At 41.1% G+C, this 24130-nt stretch overlaps 1 protein-coding gene across 1 annotated transcript; it reads right to left on the minus strand.

The window, feature by feature from the left end:
* Positions 1-1589: 1589 nt before the first annotated feature.
* Positions 1590-24130, minus strand: pinx1 (PIN2 (TERF1) interacting telomerase inhibitor 1). The gene is made up of 7 exons (XM_079336974.1): positions 24029-24130; positions 22871-22980; positions 22682-22774; positions 22513-22594; positions 21497-21592; positions 16374-16456; positions 1590-3136 (listed from the first exon to the last, which is right to left on the minus strand). Exons 1-7 carry the CDS (start codon positions 24045-24047, stop codon positions 2438-2440), a joined length of 1182 nt encoding a protein of 393 aa, XP_079193100.1. The 5' UTR covers positions 24048-24130; the 3' UTR covers positions 1590-2437.

Consider the following 24130-nt stretch of genomic DNA (forward strand, 5'->3'; position numbering starts at 1 on the left):
CATATCAAATCCAGCAGTTCCTGTTGACAGGATACTCTTGGGCTGCAGCCATGAAGTGGCTCATACTCAACTACAAGGAAGCACACACACACACACACACACACACACACACACACACACACACACACACACACACACACACACACACACACACACCTCAACAAATATTAGATCCATCTTTGTTTGCAGAATTCAAAACATCTTTTGTGGTTTAAATTTTAAATCTAAAAGTCGCCAACTTTTTTTTTTTTCTTGCATAGGAACTAGTTCTTCTCAAGCATCAAACTGACATGTCAGCTCTAGTTTTATGTGTAACTTACCCCCCCCCCCCCCCCCCCCCCCCCCCCCCTTCACCCCCTTACAGGAACAGGATACAGCACCTGAAGCCACAGATTGTGCACGGCGCAGACACATCAGTAATATATTGGGCTGTAGTCACTCTGCTGTTGTAATTTACGCTGCGCTGATGTGAAGTCAGTGAAAATCAGACACACAGCGTGTGTGTAAGACAGCAGACTGACAAAGTGTGAGACGCCCGTTTCACAACATATTCAGTCAAATTAAGAACACTCTTAGTTCATGAAATGAGTAATGGCTGTGTGTGTGTAATCCACTGTGTGGGTGGGAGCAGTATCAGCCTGCTGTTGTTCACCCTTTCAGAGTCAAAGACGTGGCTGCTGGAGACTTGAGGAGGGGTTTGGACTGAAACAGATTTCACCATGGTGACATAACTTTTTTTTATATATATAATTTACACATCAATAACAGTTCAATTACAAATTCTATTGTTGATCATTAGGGGGCAAGTCCTAACTTTTAGTCTATTGTACCAAGTTATTGTGAGCAGCATCATTATGTTCACATCAGTAACTGATAAAGGCAGAGTATAGTTTTTTTTCACACTTTAATGTGAGACTTTTGAAAGGGGGGGGGTGTCATTTATTTAAACGTGTATTTCTAACTTGGAGAGCCCTTTAAAAAAAGAGAGAATCCGTTCTCAAATTTTTTTTTTTCATGTAACCTTAAAGGAACTTAGCAAAAAATGATAGAGCATATACTAAAGCATATACTTATATTTTTACCTTCTTAACATGCAATTTTAATTCATCTCTCCTAAATTAAAATTAAAAATGACATAAGGGGACTTGTAATATAACTGGATATAAACTTGATAGTGATGCGATGTAAGCAATGTATGGAAACAGAGAAAAGACCAGAGCAGCACCGTGGATGTGCTCACAGTCTCAACAGAATGTAAAGAAATGAGCCAATCCAGGTTCAGAGTCTTACAAACCCAGAATAGTGATGAGGAAGGCTGCAATGTTTTGACGTGTGAGACTGGACAGCTGTAGTTTCCTTTTTCCTCCTTTGACTCATTCCACCCACTGTCATCGCTGAACTAGACCGACTTGTTTGAACTTCGAACTGTCGCATCTTTTGTAACCTTGTGAACAAGATTTGGTGGAGGAAAGGCTGACTGTCATCATTTTGAGCTGATGAGATCACCGTTCTCTGAAACAATTACCCGACAGAAATCTCTTCACATATTTCACCTGACCTATGAAGAAAGAACACAGCCAAACAAAATATTCCTGAAAAACTATCAGATTTATTCAAGAAGTGTTTTTTGCATCCATTAAATTGTCAACAATTGTTATCATACAAGGTGTGGACTTCTTTATTGATTTTCTTTGCGAACCATCACATTGCTTCCGTTCAGTTTTGTCGTGTCACACATCACGAAAGAGATGACGCAGATCTGAGCGTCTTTTTTTCTCAAGCCAAATAAAATTGACTTTGATGGGCATGAAGAAGAGTAAAATATTCTGTAAATAAAAAGAATCCTGATGAAGATAGGATTGGGAGGGGACATGTGTTTGGAAACAAACTGCAATACCATCAAGTTTTAGTATTTAAGAGTTGAGCAAGAATTTGTTCCAGTTAACAATGAAGTCATGTGACCGACTCGTGCCAGCTGAAAACTTGAAGGAATAACAGAATCATGAAAAGATAAATGTAAGCTTTGATGGCCGCGAACACATTTCAGACAGTTTGGAGTCAGAAAAAGGGAAAATAAAATATCTAACAGGTCGAAGGGACACAGTCTGGCCTGGAGTCAAAACCTCTCGTATGTACAGTATGCATAGTTTGATGCTAGCAGCTGGTAAATTCAGCTTAGCATGTAACCTTGATACTAGAACACTTCAGGCTTAGCTCAGATTATCACATTTCATTTTGTTTGTTTAATGTGAACATTAAACAGAATTTAAAAAGGACATTTAATTGTTTCCTGTGGAAAGTTATGTACCGAGTCTGAACGTCATTTAACAGTACAGACATCTGAGTGGGATTCATCTTCTCATAACTCAGAGCAACAAGGAAATACAGGAAATGTCAAACTCTTTAGGTCCAGTAAAAGGAGCGACTTATTATGCTCCTATTCTTGATGTTTCTTCTTCTTTTTCTTGTCCTTTTTGGATTTCTTCTCTACAAGCTCCTCGTTGTTTTCTATTATTATACAGTCTTCGTCCTCTCTGTGTTTCCTCTTCTTTTTGTGAGCAGTGACGCACGCTACAGGTGGATCCTCAGTTTGTGCATGTCCGTTTGTTAGCTCAGTATCTTTACTGTGTTTTTTATGCTTTTTCTTCTTCTTGGACGGAGGCAGCTCCTCACAGTTCTGTTCCTCACCAGAGGGGGTCTCATTCGTAGCTTCTTTGCTTTCTACCACTTTCCTCTTCTTCTTACTTTTCACTGGATGCTCCTGCTCTTGGCTCACATCATCCTCTATAACAATTGGAGGCAAAAAGTTTTCCACCACCACCTCTAGCTCATCTGACTTTTTGCTCTTCTTCTTTTTCTTCTTCTTCTTTTTGGGCTCTTCCGAGTCGTCGTGGCTGCCCAAGATGGGATCTGGTTCATCAGAAGGACTTGTCGTTTCGTTAGCCTCTTCAGTTTCTAAAGGTTCGGCAATCTGGGCCTGTCCTCGAGCCTTTTTCAGCTGAGCCATTCTCTGGGCAAAGTACTCCTGCATACTGAGAGTGCTGGTCACAGTGTTGGCGATGGACTCCGTATCCAGTTCAGAAGGTGCAAGAGTGACGCTCTCCTGTGTCTCGCCCTGAGAATCGCTGCTGTTCCCCTAGATCAAAAAAAAACAAAAGGAGAGGAAGGTGAGGATGTCATTCAGCATTTAAACAATCTACACAGAAATAGACACAATAGTGAACAGAGGATTTTTAAGTGACCGTCTATCATCACACAGAGATTAAGCAGGCAGATTTCTCGCTGAGTGAAAAGAGCCCAAAATAGGATGCTGATGTGACAATAGGTGTTAAGGGATGGACTTAAAATAAGACATATCTGACATTTATCATCCTTTTCTTACAACAATATGTAGCTACTCACATCCAGCTGTGTGTCCTTGAACTGTCGTCTCCTTAACAGCCCCCCCTTTTTTAAAAAGCTCCTCAGTTGTACAACATTCGAATGTTTAAACAATAGTGTTTGTGCCTGATGAAGATGGTCTGACCAAAAGACATCATCAATGTCAATAAAGAGTGGCAAAGTCTACTAATTATATAATATTGTTTTTTCCCCCGCATTTTTTCAAAACATTTGAAGGAAGTTGTTCCTCGTGATTCAACTCATTGAATATTCAAATGAAATGAAGCAGTTGTGTGTTTCATGTATTTGTATGATTGGCTGCTCGTTTGTGTAAAACTGGGCCGATAAAGATATAAAAAGCTTTAACACAACACTTGTAGAAAGTAGTCTTAACCTTGGTTTAACTATATGGATTCATCTCTTTGGGCTTAAATTATGATTTCATTTTACCACCAACCTACAGATAGAAATGAACCAACGGCTATAATCTGGCATATTTTACGTTCATGTTCATTATGTGCACCGTCTCTATTTTTAATAAATGACACATTTGTCACTTTAATCGTTCAGATTTTAAAGTAAAGCATTAAAACACTTCTCTTCATTGTGTCAGTGGATATTTTAACAAAACATCACGTCTTTTGTGCTACTCATCTCTTTCTTTGTATTTGGCCTTTAATCCACAGCGACACCTTCAACATCTGCCAGGCGTCTCTCCTCTCCTGACAATCCATAATGTGTGTGAGCTCATGCAGATTTCTTGTGTTTGGCCTGTGGGTTATGCAACAACTAGAAGTATAAACACATTTATGTTTTATCTAATCTGGAGACAATTATTTCTATGTAAAGCAAACTGACTTTTTTCCCACAAAATTAAAAAACAACTTCATTAGTCTTTTTTTTTTCCCTCGCTGTGTTTACGTTACGCGACAGACGGACTCATAAAGTATAATAAAAAAGGAACGCTGGGTTAAGTTAACACGGAGAACAAGAGAGCAACTTCACCCACTCACTCACTTATTTTATTCAGAAACATCCAGAACACTCTGGGATTTTCTCAACAATCTTTCATCTGTGCCAGGGCCAAGGAAGCGTACCGTGTCTAAACATGGAATGGAGGACTCAAACTCGTCAAACAAACTTTCAGGGGGGTTGGATGTTGGTTTCCTGAGGCTGTATTGGTCTGCTGTACGGAAACTCTAACACAAGCTTGTTATCTCCCAAATGTTGTCACCTTTCACATCTACAGGCCTAAAGTATAGTGTCTCTCAATATAAGAGCACAGGGCAGAGATGAGGTTCTGACTCTTAATGGTGCCCAGGGATACATTTACCTGGATTTCCCCTCTGGGGATCAATAAAGTATTATCCTATGACCCTGAAGGGGCACGAATCAGGAAGGGCAGATCCTATTAGTTAAGACGATGGAGAGAGTGATAGTGTAGATGTGTTTTGGTAATTCTGGCAAAAAGAGTGTCACAAACTACCATCTACAGCCTTTAGCTGACATTATTAAACAGAGAAAACTTTACATCTGAGAATTACAACACCGTCGACATTTTACCTCTACAGCACAAACTATTTGTCACCTCAGCCCTGCGAACCATTCGTCTTCATTTTCCTAATGGCCTACTCAATGCATAATGATTCGTCCAGAAGAATACAGAAGCTCCTCCAGAGGATCGCACTAAACAATACTGTCGCTCCGCAGGTTACCTCAGACGGGGGAAGTGGACGCCTTTTTTTTTTTTTAAAGCACAAGGATTAGAGATGAAGCGCAAACAAAGGGCGGTGTCGGCTCTTCTTATAGTTTGACCTTTGAGCCTTTAAATTCAGATTACAGTGCTTGAACCTCATGACTGAGACGAGTTCACTGATGGGCTGGGAAATGATGCGGCTCGACATCCAAATGGGTCTTAAGGGATCTGATAAACTGAAATATGGACCTACAAATGAGCTGGGCATCTATGGGAGCTTACGCTTTCTTTTTATAAATGTATATAGATTTGTGTTCGAGAAGAAGCTTCCTTTAAAGCCCTACATGTTATTAGTCTTCAGCTCTTCACAGTCAATACATTTCCAGAAAGGAAACATCCAGCGCTTTGCTTGACTTATATACAGTATATTGATGTGTATTGTTCAAAATTATTGCTCAGCAAATACACCCAAGTTTTAAATGTTCCGTTCGTGGGCTTAAAATTATACAAATGTGGATTTGCTCCGTAATCTTTTTCTTTTTTTTTCTAGACAAAGGTTCTTGTGATTACCTAATTATTTGCAGAGGGTTTTTTTTGTTGCATTGTTTAGAGTTTATCTTTTTGTTATACTTTCCGTTTTATGTGAAGCTTTTTAATCTTGTAACCTGGTCAAGAATAGCGCGATAAAAATGAAAGGTGCGGTTATTAAAATAAGTAGCAATAGGAATGGGAGGAAATCTCACGGTATCGTAACGTATGATTCAATGGACAGTGATTGGACCATGATGATAACATCACTATTGGATAATTACACATTCACGTTTCCCTCATACATGTCATTAGTCCCAGTGCAAGCAGTCATGAAGGAGCGATGCGGTCATTCAAGATGGCGGGGAAATCTGTGTGGTAAACATTTTATCAGCAGGAGATGCTGGTCAGCTCAGCATGGAGGAAAAGCTAAACACTGCTGCAGACGTGGCTCTTCTTACCATGTTATTTAGTGAATTTTAAGAAAACAAAAAGAAATATAAATGATGGTGTAATATGCTCATCCTTAACCATCAGCGAGCCAATTTTTTCTAGAAGCCTAACGCGGGTCTAGAGCATCTGATCGATGCTAAATGACAAAGCAGAAAGACCTGGACTAGAGGGACCCCTAACTTCTAACAAAAGGGGATACAGCCCCTTAAAGTGAGGTGCCATTAAAAATAATTAAAAAAAAAAAATAACTTTCTAACTTCCCAAAGAAAATCTATACTCCCTGTAACTGCACAATTGCATCCTCCATGCTTCTTGGGAGAGAGGAGAAGGGGCTTAGAGCTGACAGCGCCAAACAACGTGTAACTGGGATTTGGGAAGATGGCTGGGGGCCACTTTAGAGCTGCCTGTGAAATTACTCTCCGGAGAGGGAGAGAGGGTGGGCGAGTGAGTGAGCGAGGGAGAGATAGAGATAGAGAGAGGACAGTGACTGAGAGAGAAACATCTCCTCCATCAAGGGAAAGTGGCTCAAAGTTGGTGTGCGAGTTGGTTGTCCTCACTGCCTGGGGATCTTTATTAGACCCTGATCCAACAGGAGGGAAAATGCTGTGCTGGGCAAAGACTGGACACACAAAAACGCCGATACTCACACTCACACACGGAATATGTAGATAAAAACCAACAGGTCCGCTCAGCCCTGGAGATTTTTGTTGGTGTATTTTGAGGGGTAACATGTAGATAAGGAACAACTCAACGTCAATGTTTGAGATCTTGTTTCCACATCAAACATTTTTTATTTTTTTATTTTATGTTGGACTGTTTTGTTTTTCTGTCTGTGGCACCCAGGAAAAAAGAGCTTCAGCCTTCAGGATAACACTTTAACATTAGACTAACTATACAAGCAACATTTAATTAGCTGGAATATATGAAAATGTAAACCCTTATAAATACATTATTGATCAGACTTCATCTACTCTGTTTTGTACTGTATTCAGACATTAAAGCCGTTAACTGGCGGTTAACATATGCTCCTCACAGCGGGAGACTATTCCTGACGGCGAGAAGGGGGGGCGGGGTCTCCTGAGGTAAGACGTAAAAAAAACAACAACGCCGAAGAAGCGGATGAAGCCACAGAGTCTGCGGGAAGATGCTATAATGACAATATTTGTCTTTGTATCAATGCTACCTGTAGTTCAATGTAATGACATCCATAAAAGAGTGGAGAACCTACACTCTTTTTTTTTTTATAAGAACAGATAAAGAAAAAGATAATACTTTGTAGATCGCCAGAGGGGAAATTATGCATTTTATAAATTATAACTGTAAAACCAATTACAAAATGAATCCTTCAGCCAGATATGCAGAAGACACCTTCAGAAGGGACATGTTCAATTTATGATCGATAAAATCAGCTTACATAATTGCTGGAACAAGTCAATAGTGATTGCAGCAGCAGTCCCAGGCTAAAACAGCGTGGGGTTGTAGAACACACCTATATGTAGCCATGTCTACTCCTCCTCCTCCTCCTGGACCCACAACCCCAGGAAAAGGATGCGCTCAGTGCGCTGCGTGCAGTTTTGAGATAAGGCTCCTTCGGCGGAGGAGCGGTCTGGCTGGCTATCGGGCCCTTCCTGCTCCGCGCTCTCCCCTGGCGGGGGCCGGGGCTGGGCAGGGAACACAGGGAGGGCCCACAGAGGGTCCCAGAGAACAGAAGAGGGTGGGAAGACATTCAACAGGCCGCCTCCTTCAAGACACTCCAGTTCTATCTGTCCCTGCTAATGTGGCCAATGGAAAGCCAACAGGAAGACGTGTGCCAAGGTGCCGAGATACCGAGGCCAACACATTCAGGAGGAGAGTCAGTCGAGCCAGCAGTGGGATGATGGGAAAGGTTCGCCTGAGTGCATGTGAAACTTTTCTGACACAAGATTAGCAGGAATGCTGATGGATTCCACTGGATGCAGAGTCGATTTTGAACCTTTACAGAACAAGAAAATAACCTTAACGCCTTGTGTCCAATTCTTATAAGGTTGCCCTCTTCAAATCTGTTGACGAAGTCTAAGCCTCTGCTAATTACTGAAGCCCAATCCATCCATTATTTCACTGGAATCCAATGAAGTACTTAAGTATGCAACAGTTGCCATCCCTAAATTCTAAATCAAATGGTTTAGGATTTCGACAGAGCTAAATTGATCTGCATTATGTAAATACCGCCCTTTGCTAAATGCCTCTTAAACCTTTACGGAGTTGTGTGAATTCGCACTGAAGATGTGTAGATCTCTTGAGATAAGACCAACCTTCAAACAGCTCAGTTTGCACAAGGTGTTGACACAGCACTCAATCAGCAGCACACGGTACATGTCAATCACTGAACTCTGTTGAATATTTCCATGCTGGGTTCAGAGCACATGGAGTCACGACAAAGCAATGCAGATTGCTAATATGATAATAAAAAAAAAAGCTGTCTTAATGTGCTTATGACTGGACTCTCAGAGAACGGTACATTTTTTAGTTTTCCATCCGAAAAAGTTGAGGATTTCACCAGTTACTTTGCTACATTTTCTCACCTCTGTTGTGGTTAGAAGTTCGCTGATCTGACACTAAACCGTGATCTTAAACAAACAGATGGGTCTGACGAACTGTTATACACATACTTTGATGTGCAACTAGACATTTGTAGCTTAAGAATATTTGCTGTGCCGAGTTAAAAAAATATATATAAAAGGCTTTTTCAATGTCTGGTTTGGTCTTTGTCCCGCACGGCAGATTGGCACAGGAAATTCCTTGGCTGGACATCAAAGAATCTTTGTGTACGTCTTTTCTAAATATTAGGATGTATTCTCTTCCCTGATTCACATCAAAACCCGATCATTCATTGTTGGGTGTTTTAAGGTTACAGAAATATAAGACATCTTAAGGCATCCAGAGACTCCTAATACACATTCGTCGTGGTGTTTGACTTTAAAGACACACAATAGACCTGTGGACTGAGTCACTGACAATAACAGATACATGAAGAAATGAAGAACACATTCGATGTGTGACCTCAATTTATCGCGTCACAAATCCAGCAATTCCTAATCGCACATAATCCAATTGTAATCACAAACACAGAGGACGTCCAAAATGTGCACGAGTATCTTTGTAAGCAATTCCCTGAATCACTGATACGACAAGGCTGGGGCTTACATACTAAAGGTTTGTTAACTAGGACATCCAGATCTGTTTCCAGTGCATCATCCAAATGACATGTAACGCATTACATCTTGTTGAAAAGATTTAACAATACATGTTTTGGATCAAATTGTATTGCTTAAAAATGTGGCTTTTTAAAATGAGGGTTTTTTGTATTGCTGCTGACATAAATCAAACTGTAGCAAGCCTCTTCAGACCTTCAGAGTGTGTTGGATAATTCATAGTATATTGGAGATATCGTTAAAATGTTTTCAGGTTATGCTGCTAGACTGAACCAGAGCGGTCAGGAAGTTTAATTGGTTTAGATTTGCTAAATACAGTAAATATAGCTGGTTAATACCATGAGTTGTGTATTATTGATTCATTTTTCAGGAGGTATAGAGTCACCTCCTTTAGCCTAACATGTTAATTAGCATTTGACAAAGCTGCAGTTGCTCATTAATTGTCCTTTAAAAAAAAAATGCCCGTTTGCATTATTTGCAGTTTTCCTCTTTCGATAATTTCCAGCCAATATTGGTTGGGTCTGTAATTGCATGAGTGTGCCCTCATTGTCCTGCCACAATAATAAATTTGGCGATAGTCCGGGTCTATGGATCAGGCCCTGATTAGCCAGCTGTCTCTCCCTGATGAGCACCAGAGTCCAGCAGCCCATCCTTCATGAGCATGACGTGGGTGGACAGAAAAACAGGTGGATACCTTTATTCCCTAGTAAATAAGCAAACCCTTCGCTTGACTATCAATAGTTTACAAGTAATGTCCCAGTCTCTAAAGAAATGTATATTTATCTGTGTCCTCTGAAGAAATCATTACTTTACATACAGCAGAGTAACAAAGTCAAGAAGTATAAAAGCACATCTCAGTTAAACATGAAAGCTAACATGGAGCACTAGTTTTGCTAAAGGCCGACTTTTTCTGTGTAGTTGATACAAAACATGGAAAAAATGGGTTTTGAAAAATTACACTTTGTTCCAGATGCAGGAACGTTTATCATAAGTAGCAAATGAAGACAACATTATGCATGCAGCGTGACGGCCCTGTGCTTGTTCAACATTGCTAACGTTTGCCGACAATGCCCCCCTCAAGAGCAGAGGGTTACTCCCACCTAACCCCACAGAGGGGAGAAACAGTGATTATTTTTCCGAGCTGTGATTTATTAGATTAAAGAGGCAGTGATTAAACAAGAGGCTGTGGCCATAAACAGCAGAGAGGCTTGAAATCTTTGGGCGGTTAGCTTCAGCGGGCGGTAATTACCCCGGCCCTGTGTATTCTACTTTAGGCCAGTAACTAAGAGACGGACGTCCTCTTTTTCTTTTTTGTCCTGCGCTAATCTGTAAGTGTCAGCGAGCTGGCATAGCGGGGAGGGAGCAGCCTACACAACTGCCAGGGAGGTAGGTGGTAGACGTGTGGTGCATGCGTCTTCAGCAGGAGGGGGGGGGGGGGGGTACGTTGGCGGGTCTTGTTAATTTCGGCGGTAGAAGCAAAAAGGGCCTGTCAACAAACGTGCTTAAGAAAAGAAGAGCTTTTAGTTGAGGTAATTAGATGTTATCCGAGAATGAAATGCAGCTCTTCAGCTTAACAATAAGCCCGGCGGCCTGCAAGAACACAGAGGGCAATCGACACTGCAGCAACGCACGTCTCCTCCAGCATCCCCTGTCAACAGATCAACCCCGTGAGTTGATGGACAAGCCAGCCAGGGAGTCGTTCTCTGGTTCTCCTTGGTGCTGTATTAAACTCATCTAATTATATTGTTAGTTAAACAAAGCAACGGAACAAAGCTTTGAGGAAAGAAAATCCTGTTAGTGTTTTAATAGGACTGAATCTTGACCCTGTTCTCACAGGAAACCATTTACATCAAATAGATTTCCCATCCCAAAGAGCATCAACATCTATTCCTACATGATAGGAACTAAAGACCTGAACAATGTTAACAATTTGAGCTTTATCCACATTAACGTCATGGTTTTTTTTTTTTTACATTTTGACACTGACTTCTCCGTTCACATGCAGGCTTCAGTTTCAACCTGTCAAAGATATTGTAAAGTTGCAGAAAATGTCTTTTTTGAAAAAACATTTTGCTTCTGCGCCGTCAGCAAAGTTCGCCGCTCAACTCTGCCCATCGGCTCACAGCCCTTTGTAGGCTCATCTGTAAATCGCTAGAGCCCCCAACCTGCACGGCCCCTGTCCCATATTCCTTAGATGATAGCACCGGGGGAGCCCCCCGCTGACGTGCGATCCTTCATGTGGATGACGCGTGGGCAGGAAGCATTCGCAACAGGTGCCATCCGACGAAGCCTGATCCTCGGCTCTTTGTGCCCGAGCGGGAGTGGGAGTGGGAGAGGGCGCTGGGGGTCACGCTGACCCAGGAGAAGGGTGCGCCATACCGACCGTCTGACTGGAGGGTTCAGATGTCAAAACAATCCTCGATTCAAATTATACTCAACCATTTTTCTTCTCTGACAACTTTAAGGAGTCAAGATTTAATGAACAGGTAAATATTCAAAGAGATTGATGTTTTAAACTGTCAAGTCGTCATACATGAGAAACAGCTCTGAAACTAAATTGTTTTAAGATATTAAAAGATTTTAAAGGGCTGATTAAAAGGCTGAATGGGTAAACTGAAAATAAACAAAGGTGATGTCATTAAGCCGAGGTAAAAAGAAGATAAATTAATTCCTGAGACTTAACAAAATAAAAGATTAAAAGATTTTTGATTTTTTTGGTGATATTTTAACATGCACCGATTAATTTTATAGTCATAATATCAGCACTAAGATAACATAAGACTAATATAAGGAAAACTGTTTTGAAATAGACCTTTATATACTGTAAAGAAAAAAGAAAAAAAAAAAGGAACAAAAGAATTGTATCTTCAAATTATACAAACAGCCCAAAAAGGAATGTAGAAGGAAACGTGGAGAAATACAGCTACGGTTTGTTTCCACCTTTCATCGGGGCTGGCGGCTTTAAAAAATGACTAACTTTTGTTGATGTATGAATCGGCGGGGAGTCTATTTATCAGCAGGCCCTCTGCGGTCGCCCGCTTGGGTCCCTCAAGTCACAAGCCGCGTCGCTCCCCTTTGACTGATTAATTAGCCAATCAGAGGACATTTTTCACTGGGCGGCAGAATGGTTTATTTCAGCTAATGCCGAGCTTTCGAGCAGAGGCCCGTTGGAGCCTCGTCGGCTCTTTCAGCCTGCCTGAGTGGCCGGGCAGAGGGGCAAGGGAGATAAATCAAGCCGGGCTGGCCCTCCATGTGGCTCCCCTAACTAAACCCCCTGAGGAGGGCACGGTGGTGGAGGAGCAGGGGGAGGGGAGGGGGACGCAGGACGGCCAGGGGCACTGCTCGCCCGCCGATAAGCACAGGGAGCACGGGGCTGCCAAAGTGCCTTCATTTAGAAGTGGCCGGGGCTTTTTGATATGTCGGCTGAGAGGGCCTGTCGTTTGTCATGCTGTGAGTAATTGTGTTGAGGGGCACAGGAGGAGGCAGGAGACGGAGGGGGGCCGAGTGCGTGGGATGGGTGATGGATAACAGAGAGCCGTGTAGATGGACAGGTGCTCCACCACCACCTGATAACCGCCACTGGTCAGGGAGTGTAAATAATGGGTTGAAGCATACATTTTCAGGTGGAGACAGGGCGAGGTGGAATGAGGCTGGAGGTGAAATGGTGGTCATTTATTTGTTTGTAGATAATGTTCTGTATTTAACAATCATACAACACTACTGTTAACAAAGACCTACCATGTGCTCTTATAGAGGATCATCTGCATTATAGATGGAAAAAAGGAACAAGTAAAATTAATGCTTTGATTTTCTGTTTTAATCATTGATTAATGATCGGCCAATCGTGAGCAGACATTCTATATTGTAGCCTAATAGCACATGGGTTCTGTTGTCCCCCCTTTGATTAGATCCAACATGTACTGAAGAGCATTTGGCAGGAACAATACTCTTAACTCCCATCATGGGACCTTTATGACTCAGTCAGTATTGAGTGCTTTGTATATTATGTTTCAGGTGATTTTATTCCTCTTAGATCATCAGGAGCTGTTCCTGTTTCAGTGCGTAACCATCGTCCCCGTTCCCACTCCGTATGTTGTTGTTTTTTTGTTGTCCGGTTTAACTTTGTTTAGTGAATATGAGGTGTTGTCTTTAATCCTCTTGTGATGTGCAGGGATTCAGTGGCAGAGGTTGTTTCTAGGCTTCAGTTAGTTATCTTACTCCTGAGTATAAACGCATCTTTGGAAGCTACGGAGGCTTCTGGTTCCATATGCCATATGTCTCATCTTAGCTTAACTTTTACAGAGCTGAGATTGAAGGCAGCCCCACTTCTGATTAAAATCTAAAAAATGTTCTTAAAATAACCTTTTGTTTGCATTTACTGCTCAATGGTGGTTGGCTTCTTTACATTGATATGAAACAAACATCTGAAGCTATCATCGATTTTAGTTTCACCTTAACTTTCTTGAGTGCAATTTATATCCTACATATATTTTCCCCATTGGAATGTTTACTTGGAAGCTCCACCTGCAACACAGCTAAAGTTGGGAAAAGAGGGCTATCTCTAAAGGACAGCTGTTTAGGTAAAACCACAATGGGTGAGATTTAATGGCATATTAATTAGGAAGTTGATCATATTTCACATGTACTGATATGCTCTTTACCATCTCGTGCTGCCTTTGATGCAAAGAGGCATGTAGGACACAAGTGTGTGTGTGTGTGTGTGTGTGTGTGTGTGTGTGTGCGCGCTCTCTGCCTGTCTGGGTTTCAGGGAGCGTTGTGAGCAGCGATAAGAGGCGAGCAGGAAGCACATCACTGCTGAGGAAGGAAAACCCCAGCAGAGGGGGACCAGTGGAAGGGAGGCTGGAGAGACAGCAGTGGGTGGTGGAAGATTCATGAGTGGGAAGGAGGAGCAGGTCCAGATTTGGTCAAGTCTCCCGGCCTAACCTTGTCAGGATGCAGATATGTGATAAGGGGACATGTGTACACCCCTGTACAGTCCCTAATGTCGATTTAGCCAATGGCTAAGAATACAGCTCTTTTGGGTATTGCGATGTTTGCATGTGTGCATCTTAAGGTGTGATTGTGCTATAACCGTACGGTAAGCACAGATCAGGGTGCACAAAGGGTCACTGCCAGTGTGACACACACACACACACACACACACACACACACACACACACACACACACACACACACACACACACACACACACACACACACACACACACACACACACACACACACACACACACACACACACACACACACACACACACACACACACACACACACACACACACACACACACACACAGGAGATCACGCTCAATGCATAGAGCTTGATTGGTCCATCACCCTCTTTACCTCTTCCCAGCAAGGCCTCATGGGAAGCCATTGTGATTGTGTTCAGTGTTTTCGATACGCTCAATGGTGTCCCTCCTGGCTGAAAAATAACAACCCATAACCAAACGATTAGGGAGAAAATGACGGTGTGTATTGCTTGCATTTCCAATGTTAATCAGCTGGGAAGCAGCAGTAGCCATTGTGATGTTATGGCTCGGCACCTTTGGGGGGAATAGAGAGAGCTTTTTTTTGTGTGCAATTTATGGATTTTAAGATGCCAATTTCTTCAAGCTTCATGCTCGAGATAAACCGAGAAAGTCAGCGAGAGGTTTTTCTGTGTCTCAAAGTCCAGTCATCATTGTGCTGCTGAGGTCTGTGTAGGATCAGCAAAACTTGTAACACCAAAAACAACACTTTGTAAAGAAGGCCTTTCAAATTGTATAGTGTTTCATTGTGCTTCCTTCCATGTCTTTATATTATGTTGATGACGATGATAATGTAGAAAACATCTGTTATTCAAAAACCTCTGATATCTTAAAATGTTCTTGTGTGTACTAATGAGTTCTTAAAATTACATTACTCCTGATTTGACATTATTTTCATCTGATTTACAATCAGAACTGGTTGTATGAATCAATCACAACCAAAACATGTTACAGAAAAAGAAAATAAAGCGCAGAGACTAACTCTGTACTTTGAGTTTTCCAGGTTTTTGTTTTGGATAAGTAAGCCAAAGAACTAGGCTGACCTGAAATACAGCTTGCACCTGCCTCGGCCTGGAAGCTACAAAAGCATGAGAGGCAGCATAACGCCAAATGGCACATTGCCGTTTGAAGTGACTGACTGCTGATGCCAAAAGCAAAAAAAAAAAAGACAACTTAACTGCATGTGTCATCATTTCAAGTTTCTGCACATCTCACCCCAATTTGGATTTGCCCTTAATAATGCCCTGTGGCATCCTAACTACCTGATGAGAGCGCTCCGAGACACCGGTACAGAGGAGGAGAAGTGCAAAGAGAGGGTAAGAGTGCAAATCCTTTAACTGGATTTAGGTGCTCTTGCCACCAACAGTTGCCTGTTGGCGTTGTTAAGGCCGCACGCTGTGACATGGCTAATTTAAGGCCACGGGCTGCTCAGGACCGTAGGAGTCCTGAAGGAGCAGCAGGGTCACATGATGCTGCAGCCACTGATGGAGGCGTCAGCACAAGTGGTCATCTTTAATTATCAACACAGAGGCGATAAGCTCAAGCCACATGGCCAGAGGAGTGTCACCTCCCCTCCTGTGCAAACTTGACATTGACTGGGTGATTACAGAGCACCGGCCTTTATCTCAGTCTATCAAAGCACTGCTTCACTGAGTAAAGACTTATTTAAACCTTTGATCAGAAATATGGACCGCACACATCCTTTGTACCTGGATAAACTGATGTGGTATGACGGATATTCGTTTACCTCACAATCATATAGACGGTCCTAAAGTTTGATTATAAATCTGTCTATGAAGAGAACTCTGGAAATATGGAGATTAGTTCCACTTTAGGGCTTTTCATCCTGTCCTTCCTAACCAACATGAAAGACTGTTTTTGTCGTTTAGATTCTAAACCAATTGTCTTATGCGGGGTTGTTTTTTGTTTTTTTTTTACATGTCCATGTCAGGGTCTTTTGGATCAGTCTGATTATTTCAGTCTTATTTGTACAAAAATGTATGACCAATAAAATGTTTTTGTTTTTTTTAAAATGTAAAAGCTTTTCTCTTCATTGATGAAACTAGAGGTCTCATACCTGCTCTTGGTCTTTGGCAGATCTTCCCCTCTTCCCAAAGATACAGTTGAGGTCTGTTTCAGTCCGGGAGGACAGATCCTTTCCTGAAAGAGGCAAACCAAAACCAGAAAAACAACATTACTTTTATAACCAAGCACCAAATTTCTTTAAGGATTCATTACTCTCAGAGATAGAGAAAAAATGCTAAAAAAGATCAAATAAAAACACTCATTACTTGGTCGCACTAATGCCCTTTACTTTTGCAAATGTACCGAAAATGTGACCAAGGCACCTTCTTTAAGACACTTCCTGTCCAAGATTTTATATAAACAAAACTTATGGAGAAATGTTTTGACCAGGAATCCTGTTGTAGCTGCATGCGTGCGCTTGTGTGTGTGTTGAGGTAGGGGATAAAGGGTGACCGTGTATTGAGTAAAAGAAAAGGGAGGTTTGGGTCTTGATCCTAGGATAAAACAGCAAAGATAAATAAACGGACTAAAAGGTCCACCACGCCTCCGGATTCCCATTTTCAAGCCGGCCTCAAAGACTCCTCCAGCACACAGTGGCCCGTCTCGAGCCTGGGTCCTGTTCGTACAGCTGCATCCTCTTCCTTCAGCGCGGCTCTGATAACATTTGGTTATTTATTGCTTTTAAACCTCTATCTCCCCTGCTCTTGGCTTTGAAAGTCGCTGCACGGGCAGGTCTAAGAAATAAACCAAGAAAGTATGTTCAAAACTCCAACAAATGAGGGGGGGTGTCTGTGGTGTTTATCGAGCAGTGAACTAAGGTCAAATGTAAAATTATGTCCAAACTGACCTTTCCTCTGTTTGTGAGAGGAAGTACCTGTCAGAATTCTCAGGCCTTTGGGTGAAAGTGCAAACACCAGGGTTGTGATAAAAAGGAGCCTAACGCCACTTTTCCCATAAACCTTCAAAGGTGCCTGGATACCGTGAGGCTAACGTGTTAGTGAATACACACCGGTTTCCAAGGACACAGTTGAAATGGCAACAAACCGTCAGTACAGATAATTACCATTAAAAACAAGAACAACAAACAATCCTGGAGATTCTCTGGAGAAAAGACATTCATAAAAGTTACATTTTAATATAAAACAGAACTAAATGTAATGTTATCATTTGTTTTTATTTTATTTATAATTTTTTTTTTTATATAAATCACCAAAGCCAACCACACACAGCAGCAGACGGAGCTGTAGTTCAATTCTGCAGCAGCCGCCCTTGCTTCAGTGACAGGTGATAGATAGCGGCAGCAATTAAAACTGGGTTACTGGTTTATGCTGTGGGCTCTGGACCTACGCAGCAGAGATTTTGGTGCCTTTCCCTACAAACAAAGGCCATCAATCCTCAGCGCTGGCAGTGAGGGAGCCAGCATGAACGGGATATCGATTAAAAAGAAGCATGCAGGAGCATAACAAGGAGGACCTGAGATGTTTCAGAGGTTCTTTAAAATGCTCCTGTGGCCATGACTCCTGACGTGATAATGCAATTTAGCTCAAATTAATGACTATTAAAAAATCCATTCACGAGCGCTCAGGGCTAATAACCAATCAAATCATTTCATTCTAAACTCTCGCTTGGATTATCTGGCGCATAAGTTAAATTACTTTATTTCCTATACGATCCTAGGGTTCACCTTTGCCTGCACTCTTGACATCCCGCGTTATGGGAGTCGTTCCTGACTTGTTCAAACTCTCATATAACGAGCTTAGCAACACTAAATCTATTACCAAGCCTTAACTTGGCAACGGCTTCACAGGGAGAGAAACTTGCTCCCTAGCAGCCCAGTGGCAGCCTGCAAACAGGCGGGGCAGGATACATGTTTCCAGGTAACTCCTCGCTCGCCCATGTCAATCCAGACCACAAGCTGGACACAACAGGAGGAGAAGATGAACACAATATTAGAGGAAAAAAACAAACAAAAAAAACATGTCGATGTTTGTCCATCTCTTTTTTTTTTTAAATGACACAAACGTTTCCAAATTTAAATATTTCAGAGCTGACAGTTTGCAAAGTCGAGGCCCGTCAGAAAACTTTAGGCAGGAGGAGCACTTATTCTCAAGTTTCCGATTAAGTTCAGACAGAAAGTACCAACGTTGTGTCAGTTACATGACAACAAGAAGACAAACAGGGTTACAGCGGTGTCATGTTGCCAAAGACAGTTGAATAGATACATGAACACCATCACGCACTGTCCTGAGATTCAACTCCAAAACATTCCATTACACATTAAACACAGTCTGAACATGAAGAGAGAGAGCATATCCTCTCAAGTAGCATCAGATGCTACCCTCTTTCTAGTCGGCCCTGATCTTTAAGCAGCTGCTGGTGATAATGGGAAGGATCTCTTCAAATGGATTAGAACTTAAAGTCCAACCGGATCAGGTCTTATTAGTTCACGCCACAAAAGGTACAGGTCAGAGGTCCAAATGCATAGAGGGCAAAAGAGGCTCGAATTCCTCAGCTCGACCAACACATGCAGTACATCCTCAGATGTAAAGCAGACAACACGGCTGCACAAATGAGGTATTTTGAGCTGAAGTTTTGAAAGGGAGCGGCGTTGTTACACTGGTCCTATCTGCACACGAGTGTTAGATATTGCGTCTCATATTATCGCAAGCTGCATCCATTATATATTTACTGCTTTTCTTGATGTAGTGCTTTATAAAACTACATGTATAATTATTATGAATTTCAGTTGCCCCTTGTAAACAGTACACCACATTTGCTCGTGTACAGAATGTGAACAAGCTGTTCAAATGAAATCATAATACTCAAGAGGCTCATAGACTTCATTCACAGATATGGGTATTAAGAATGTGCCGTTATACCCACAGTGCTTAACAAGCTGAAGTGAGACAAGCGAGTGTCAGGGCGTTGTAGACCCCCTTGTACCTCGTCCGGCTATGCAAGTGACAGAGAGGAAGATAGAAGCGGGGTAAAAAAAAGAAGGAAAAAAAAGTGTGCTGCATCACGCTGCCTTGCTCGCGGGAAGTTGAGATCCTCCAATAGGAAATAATTTTTTTTTAAATAAAATAATGAATCAAGCTGATTTTGTTTCTGACGTTAGAAGTTCAAGGAAGGACATACACAGGTCATAGATGAGGTGTAGATAAGTTCATGTCACTTCATTAAGATGGCCAAAACATGGTCAGAATTATGAAGCACTCAAGAATACTGACACATTCAGGGTAAAGTTTTATTTGACATTTTCATCATGACTATATAAATGGACTCCAGTACTAGAGAGACATCCAACTAAACCACTGATCCACAGCTGGGAAAAAAAATCTATTATTGAAATGAACTTTACAAAACTGCTCTGCAGGCAAACAAATCCAACTTTCCAAAGCAAGTGTTGTAAATGTTCCTGATAACAGTATGAAAGAGAGCCAAGTGTGATTTAACCTCTCATATAAAAGTGGTTAAATGATGCAGACTCTTAACGCGGCCAAAAGTTTTAACTCGAGTAAAAATGTGTTGTTACACTGAAGTTGTGTGGCCTCAATAAACTGTGAACAGAGAGGGCAGGAAGGAGTTCTCATCACACACCCCTCATGTCCATACTTTGTGTCTTAAGTACGCAGTGAGGTGCGCCTCATCCATCAGGGACTGTGTCTCTTTTTGGCTCCTGCCAATTTAAGCTCACAACAACACGGTGAGAGGAGCTGGGTTAGAGCGTGACGACACGTTTTATCAGAAAAGGTCATCTGAGGGGGGTCACACAGACACTGGGAGGTTGTTATTTTTGGGGGGCCAGTAGATGGACATGCCAGATGCCCCAAACAGGAAAAGGGAAGTTGCTATTGAATGACGTAAAATGTCAAAGTCTGTTCCAGGTGAGGTAAAAGTTAAGACATGTTGTTTTTACAGAGTATGCAGACTTGAAGAAGTACGTTTAATCTCAAACGCTAAAACTATTATGGATTTATTACTTTGACAAATTGCAAAACTTTCTTAAAAAGAAACGACTTTCCAACTGCTGTATTTGTTAAAAAAAAAAAAAATTAATTATAAAAAATTGAGAAGCTAAAGATCGGATTAAATCTAAATCTTAAACAAGCCAAGTGAATTATAAAAAGGGCAGGGAATCTTTGGGTGTCTCATTTGATTCTTGGGGACGCGATTCGACTGAGATTCTGGATTCAAAGTCTATTTTTGAACAGTTGTATACTTCAGGATCTACTCCAGTCTTACTTACTTAAAGAGCTAGCTTTAGCACTTAGCACGGAGAGACTAATTAGCATAAAAAAACTAACTCTTTTTGGAAGTCGTGAATCTGTTAAAAAAAAAAAAAAAACCTCTGAAGAATCTCTTTTTACATAAATAATGTTTTTTTCCCCCACCTCTCCTAATAAATAATCTAACGGTCGTATTTCAAATGTGTTCTGTTATTTACTTAACGTTGCTTCTGTTCCACAGCAAATCAGCAGTAAAATATGAGCTAGTTGGTTATTCATCTGGATCCAGTGGTCCTGAACACTAAATTCCTGCTTCATTATCAAGGCCTTGACCTTGACCAGCAGATCTTGGCGTTCATGACGTCTAAAGAAGTAATGAAAGCCGAAGGAAGAGTTATTAATAACCTGCCCTGGCAGTGACCGGGCCGACTGACCCAGCAGGCTGACAGACCCTCTGATCAACATCTGTCTTCTGATCCAAACGCTCAAAAGGGGAGGCTGTCTGTCCGTCCGTCTCTTCGGACTGTATGAAAGCCTCAACACTTCAAAGAAGAATGCCCATGCAGGAGTTGTTCATGCAAAAGGTGCAGAGCATAATAAATAGTGATCTGTCCTGACACAAGCTCATTCAAACAGATGGACACATGTTAGAAAGAAAAAATGATATTTTTGACATGGCTTCAGAGTGAATGATTGCAGGGTAAGTCTGGGAGAAGAGCTGCATGCAGTTGGTGACATGTTAAAATATCACCATGCAAGCTGAGTGCTTATATGGATTTGAATTTGCAATATAGTTTGCGTCTTTTCCTCTTGATGCACGTTTTTCTTTGTAGCCTTGAACCATGCAAAAACGTTTTCTGGAAATAAAAATGGAAAAGCAAACGCGCAGTGTGCATGATTATCGCCACACTCGGCAAAGTTTAACCTGCCGAAAACATGAACCCACCTTTAGTGAACTTCATGTAATGGACCCTCTTTTTGGACGTTTTGGACTTTGCTTCCAGGCTGAATCCTTTCTGCTCCTCTGATGACGGTTCTTTCGCTGAAAAAGAAAACAGAACAAGTAACACAACTTGGTCACTTAAAATAGATGCTCAGAATTTCTCTTTGTTGACTCAGATAGAACAGTTATCTTTGAGATCAGCGATGATGAAGGTGCTTATTGTATGGCAGCGACTGAATCTGAACGTTGCAGTGCAGCCCCCTCTACTGACCAATAGAAGAATCAACCAGTATTGTTAAGGTTACAGTTTACAACAAACTTAAATCAATGAAGGTATTGTCTTAAATATGACGAGTAAGGTTAGTTTCTTGTGATGCCGTTTAAAGGGCTTGGTAAAGCCCGAAATATAAAATCTACCCAAAATGTTATGAAAAAAAGAAAAACAAAACCCAAAATGTAATAACAGGACGATAATGTAACAGAATCCTGAGCCCAAAACATTGAACAAGTTGTTACATTATTAGGAGAAAAATATTCTGCCTGCCCCATAATGTAATAACTGACCCAAAATGTAAGCACTTTTTACATGGAACAACTTGTTACATTTTGGGGCAAAACATGATTATGTTTTGGGGTCAGCATTTGTTATATTAACGACCAGTTATTACATTTTGGGTTTTGTTATTATTTATAACATTTCAGGTAGTTGTTACATTTCGGGCTTTAACAGGGCACAATAGCACTCAAATAAAGTATAGTAAGTGTTTGCATATGTATTTTGTATTCTATCGTAAGTGTATTGTGTGCTTTTTTTCCTCTTTTTCAAATTCTAATTTTATTGCCTTTTTGACATCATGACCAGGGAAAACTAGCCTTCTGTCTTTTTTTTTAAACCATGTGTAATCATGTTTTTTATGAAACTGTCCCCTTTTAAATAAACTAATACTAAAACACCTACCACACAAGTTCTTAACCTGATTGAACAGTGCAAAATACACTGTATAAATGTCTGTACATACCAGGGCTGTTGTTTTGACCATGGCAGTTGTTCAGCTGAGCGAGGAGCTCATTGAAATCATCTTGGTGGGCAATCCAGTTATCCTGTCAACACATCACATCTCAACACAACAGAATAAATAAAAACACCTCTGGATCAAAAATAATTCTCTGTGAGGAATGTGCGCTCACCTCATAGCTGGCACTAGTCCCAAGACCATAGTTATTGTTTTTAACTTTCACTTTGATGTGGTCAGTGGAGCCCTGCTCACTTCTTCCAAGACCCTGAATAATGAAAAGAGAGAAAGAAAAAAACCCCCATTATGACATGGATGTGGATCATGGATTACTTGGATATCAGAGACGAGGTTACACACTTACTTTGCCCTTTGACCAGCCCATACGCTCCAGCATCTTTTGGCCAAACTTGGAGTCATCTTTGCTCCAGGCGCTGTTCCTGGGGTCCACAGACCACTTCTGTTTCCTCTTGGCTGGAGAAAGAGAGCAGCAGTGTCGTTACATTTCCATAGTTTACTCAGGTTCTTCTGTGCAGACACACACATGAGAATTAGCCTGCAGAGTGATGCTTTTCTTTAAATAAAAAACTGAAAGTCTGACTTTCTTGTTAAAATGATCCAATAAGATTTCACAGCTTGAAGTTGTGCAAACTTCAGGTTTTTTTTGTTTTGTTTTTTAACAAGTTGACATGTGCCAGTATCCAGAGTGAAATAAAGTGATGAATAATGTATCAGTCTTTGTTACTTGATTGGATTTAAATCTCTACACAATTCATGTAAGCTTTCACCACCCAATCAGTAAAGCATGAGGACAGGTCTCTCTAATCAAGCTTCAGTGTCCGTTGTTATTTTTAGTAGCCTCAAATATAACTCTAATTATAGAGGCCAGCCATTTCATTACAGCTATGACCTCAAAATAAGAACACCAATCTACTTAATACACAAGTGTATCAACATTATAACTTAATAAACAGCAAAACATGTGAATGACATAGTATTAAAAAATGTTCTTTTAACGGTTATTCTAAACACAAATCTTTACATGTGATTGATCAACTTCAAATGATCCTCTGGAGGCCTACACAACAATGACAGTAGGTAGACAGGCATATATATGCGAATATATACAAATAATATCACACGATTAGATCAAACAATAAAATAAAACCAAAGAATCATATGATTGATCTAATCCTATAACAGTTTATTACAAGAGACGCTCACTGGATACACACATATGATGACATTTTGGGCAAAACAGGAGGCTAAACGTAAACTCCTGTCAAGTGACTGCAGTTAAATAAAGCAACGACACGTGTTTAGCGACTGACAGAGCTAACGACGATGCTACTGCTAGCTGACCAAAACCTTTAAAACCTACAAATAACTGGAAATCTTCAAGAGAAACTTTCTTCACAGTTGGCCGTGGAGTTCCTTTGCGAAGCCAATACACAGTAATTCACGTTTTAACATTTGTGAAAAAAGGAAATATTTAGACAATAAAAACGACAAATGCACTCACGTTCAGCAAGCATGGACATCTTGGGGTCCTTAAACAGCTTGACGGAAGTTGAGACAGGTATCCAAACAGTGCCTGAGTGTTTTAATCGTAAAAGCCGCTTTT

This window comes from Symphodus melops, assembly GCF_947650265.1.
Source record: "Symphodus melops genome assembly, chromosome: 1".
Lineage (NCBI taxonomy): Eukaryota > Metazoa > Chordata > Actinopteri > Labriformes > Labridae > Symphodus > Symphodus melops.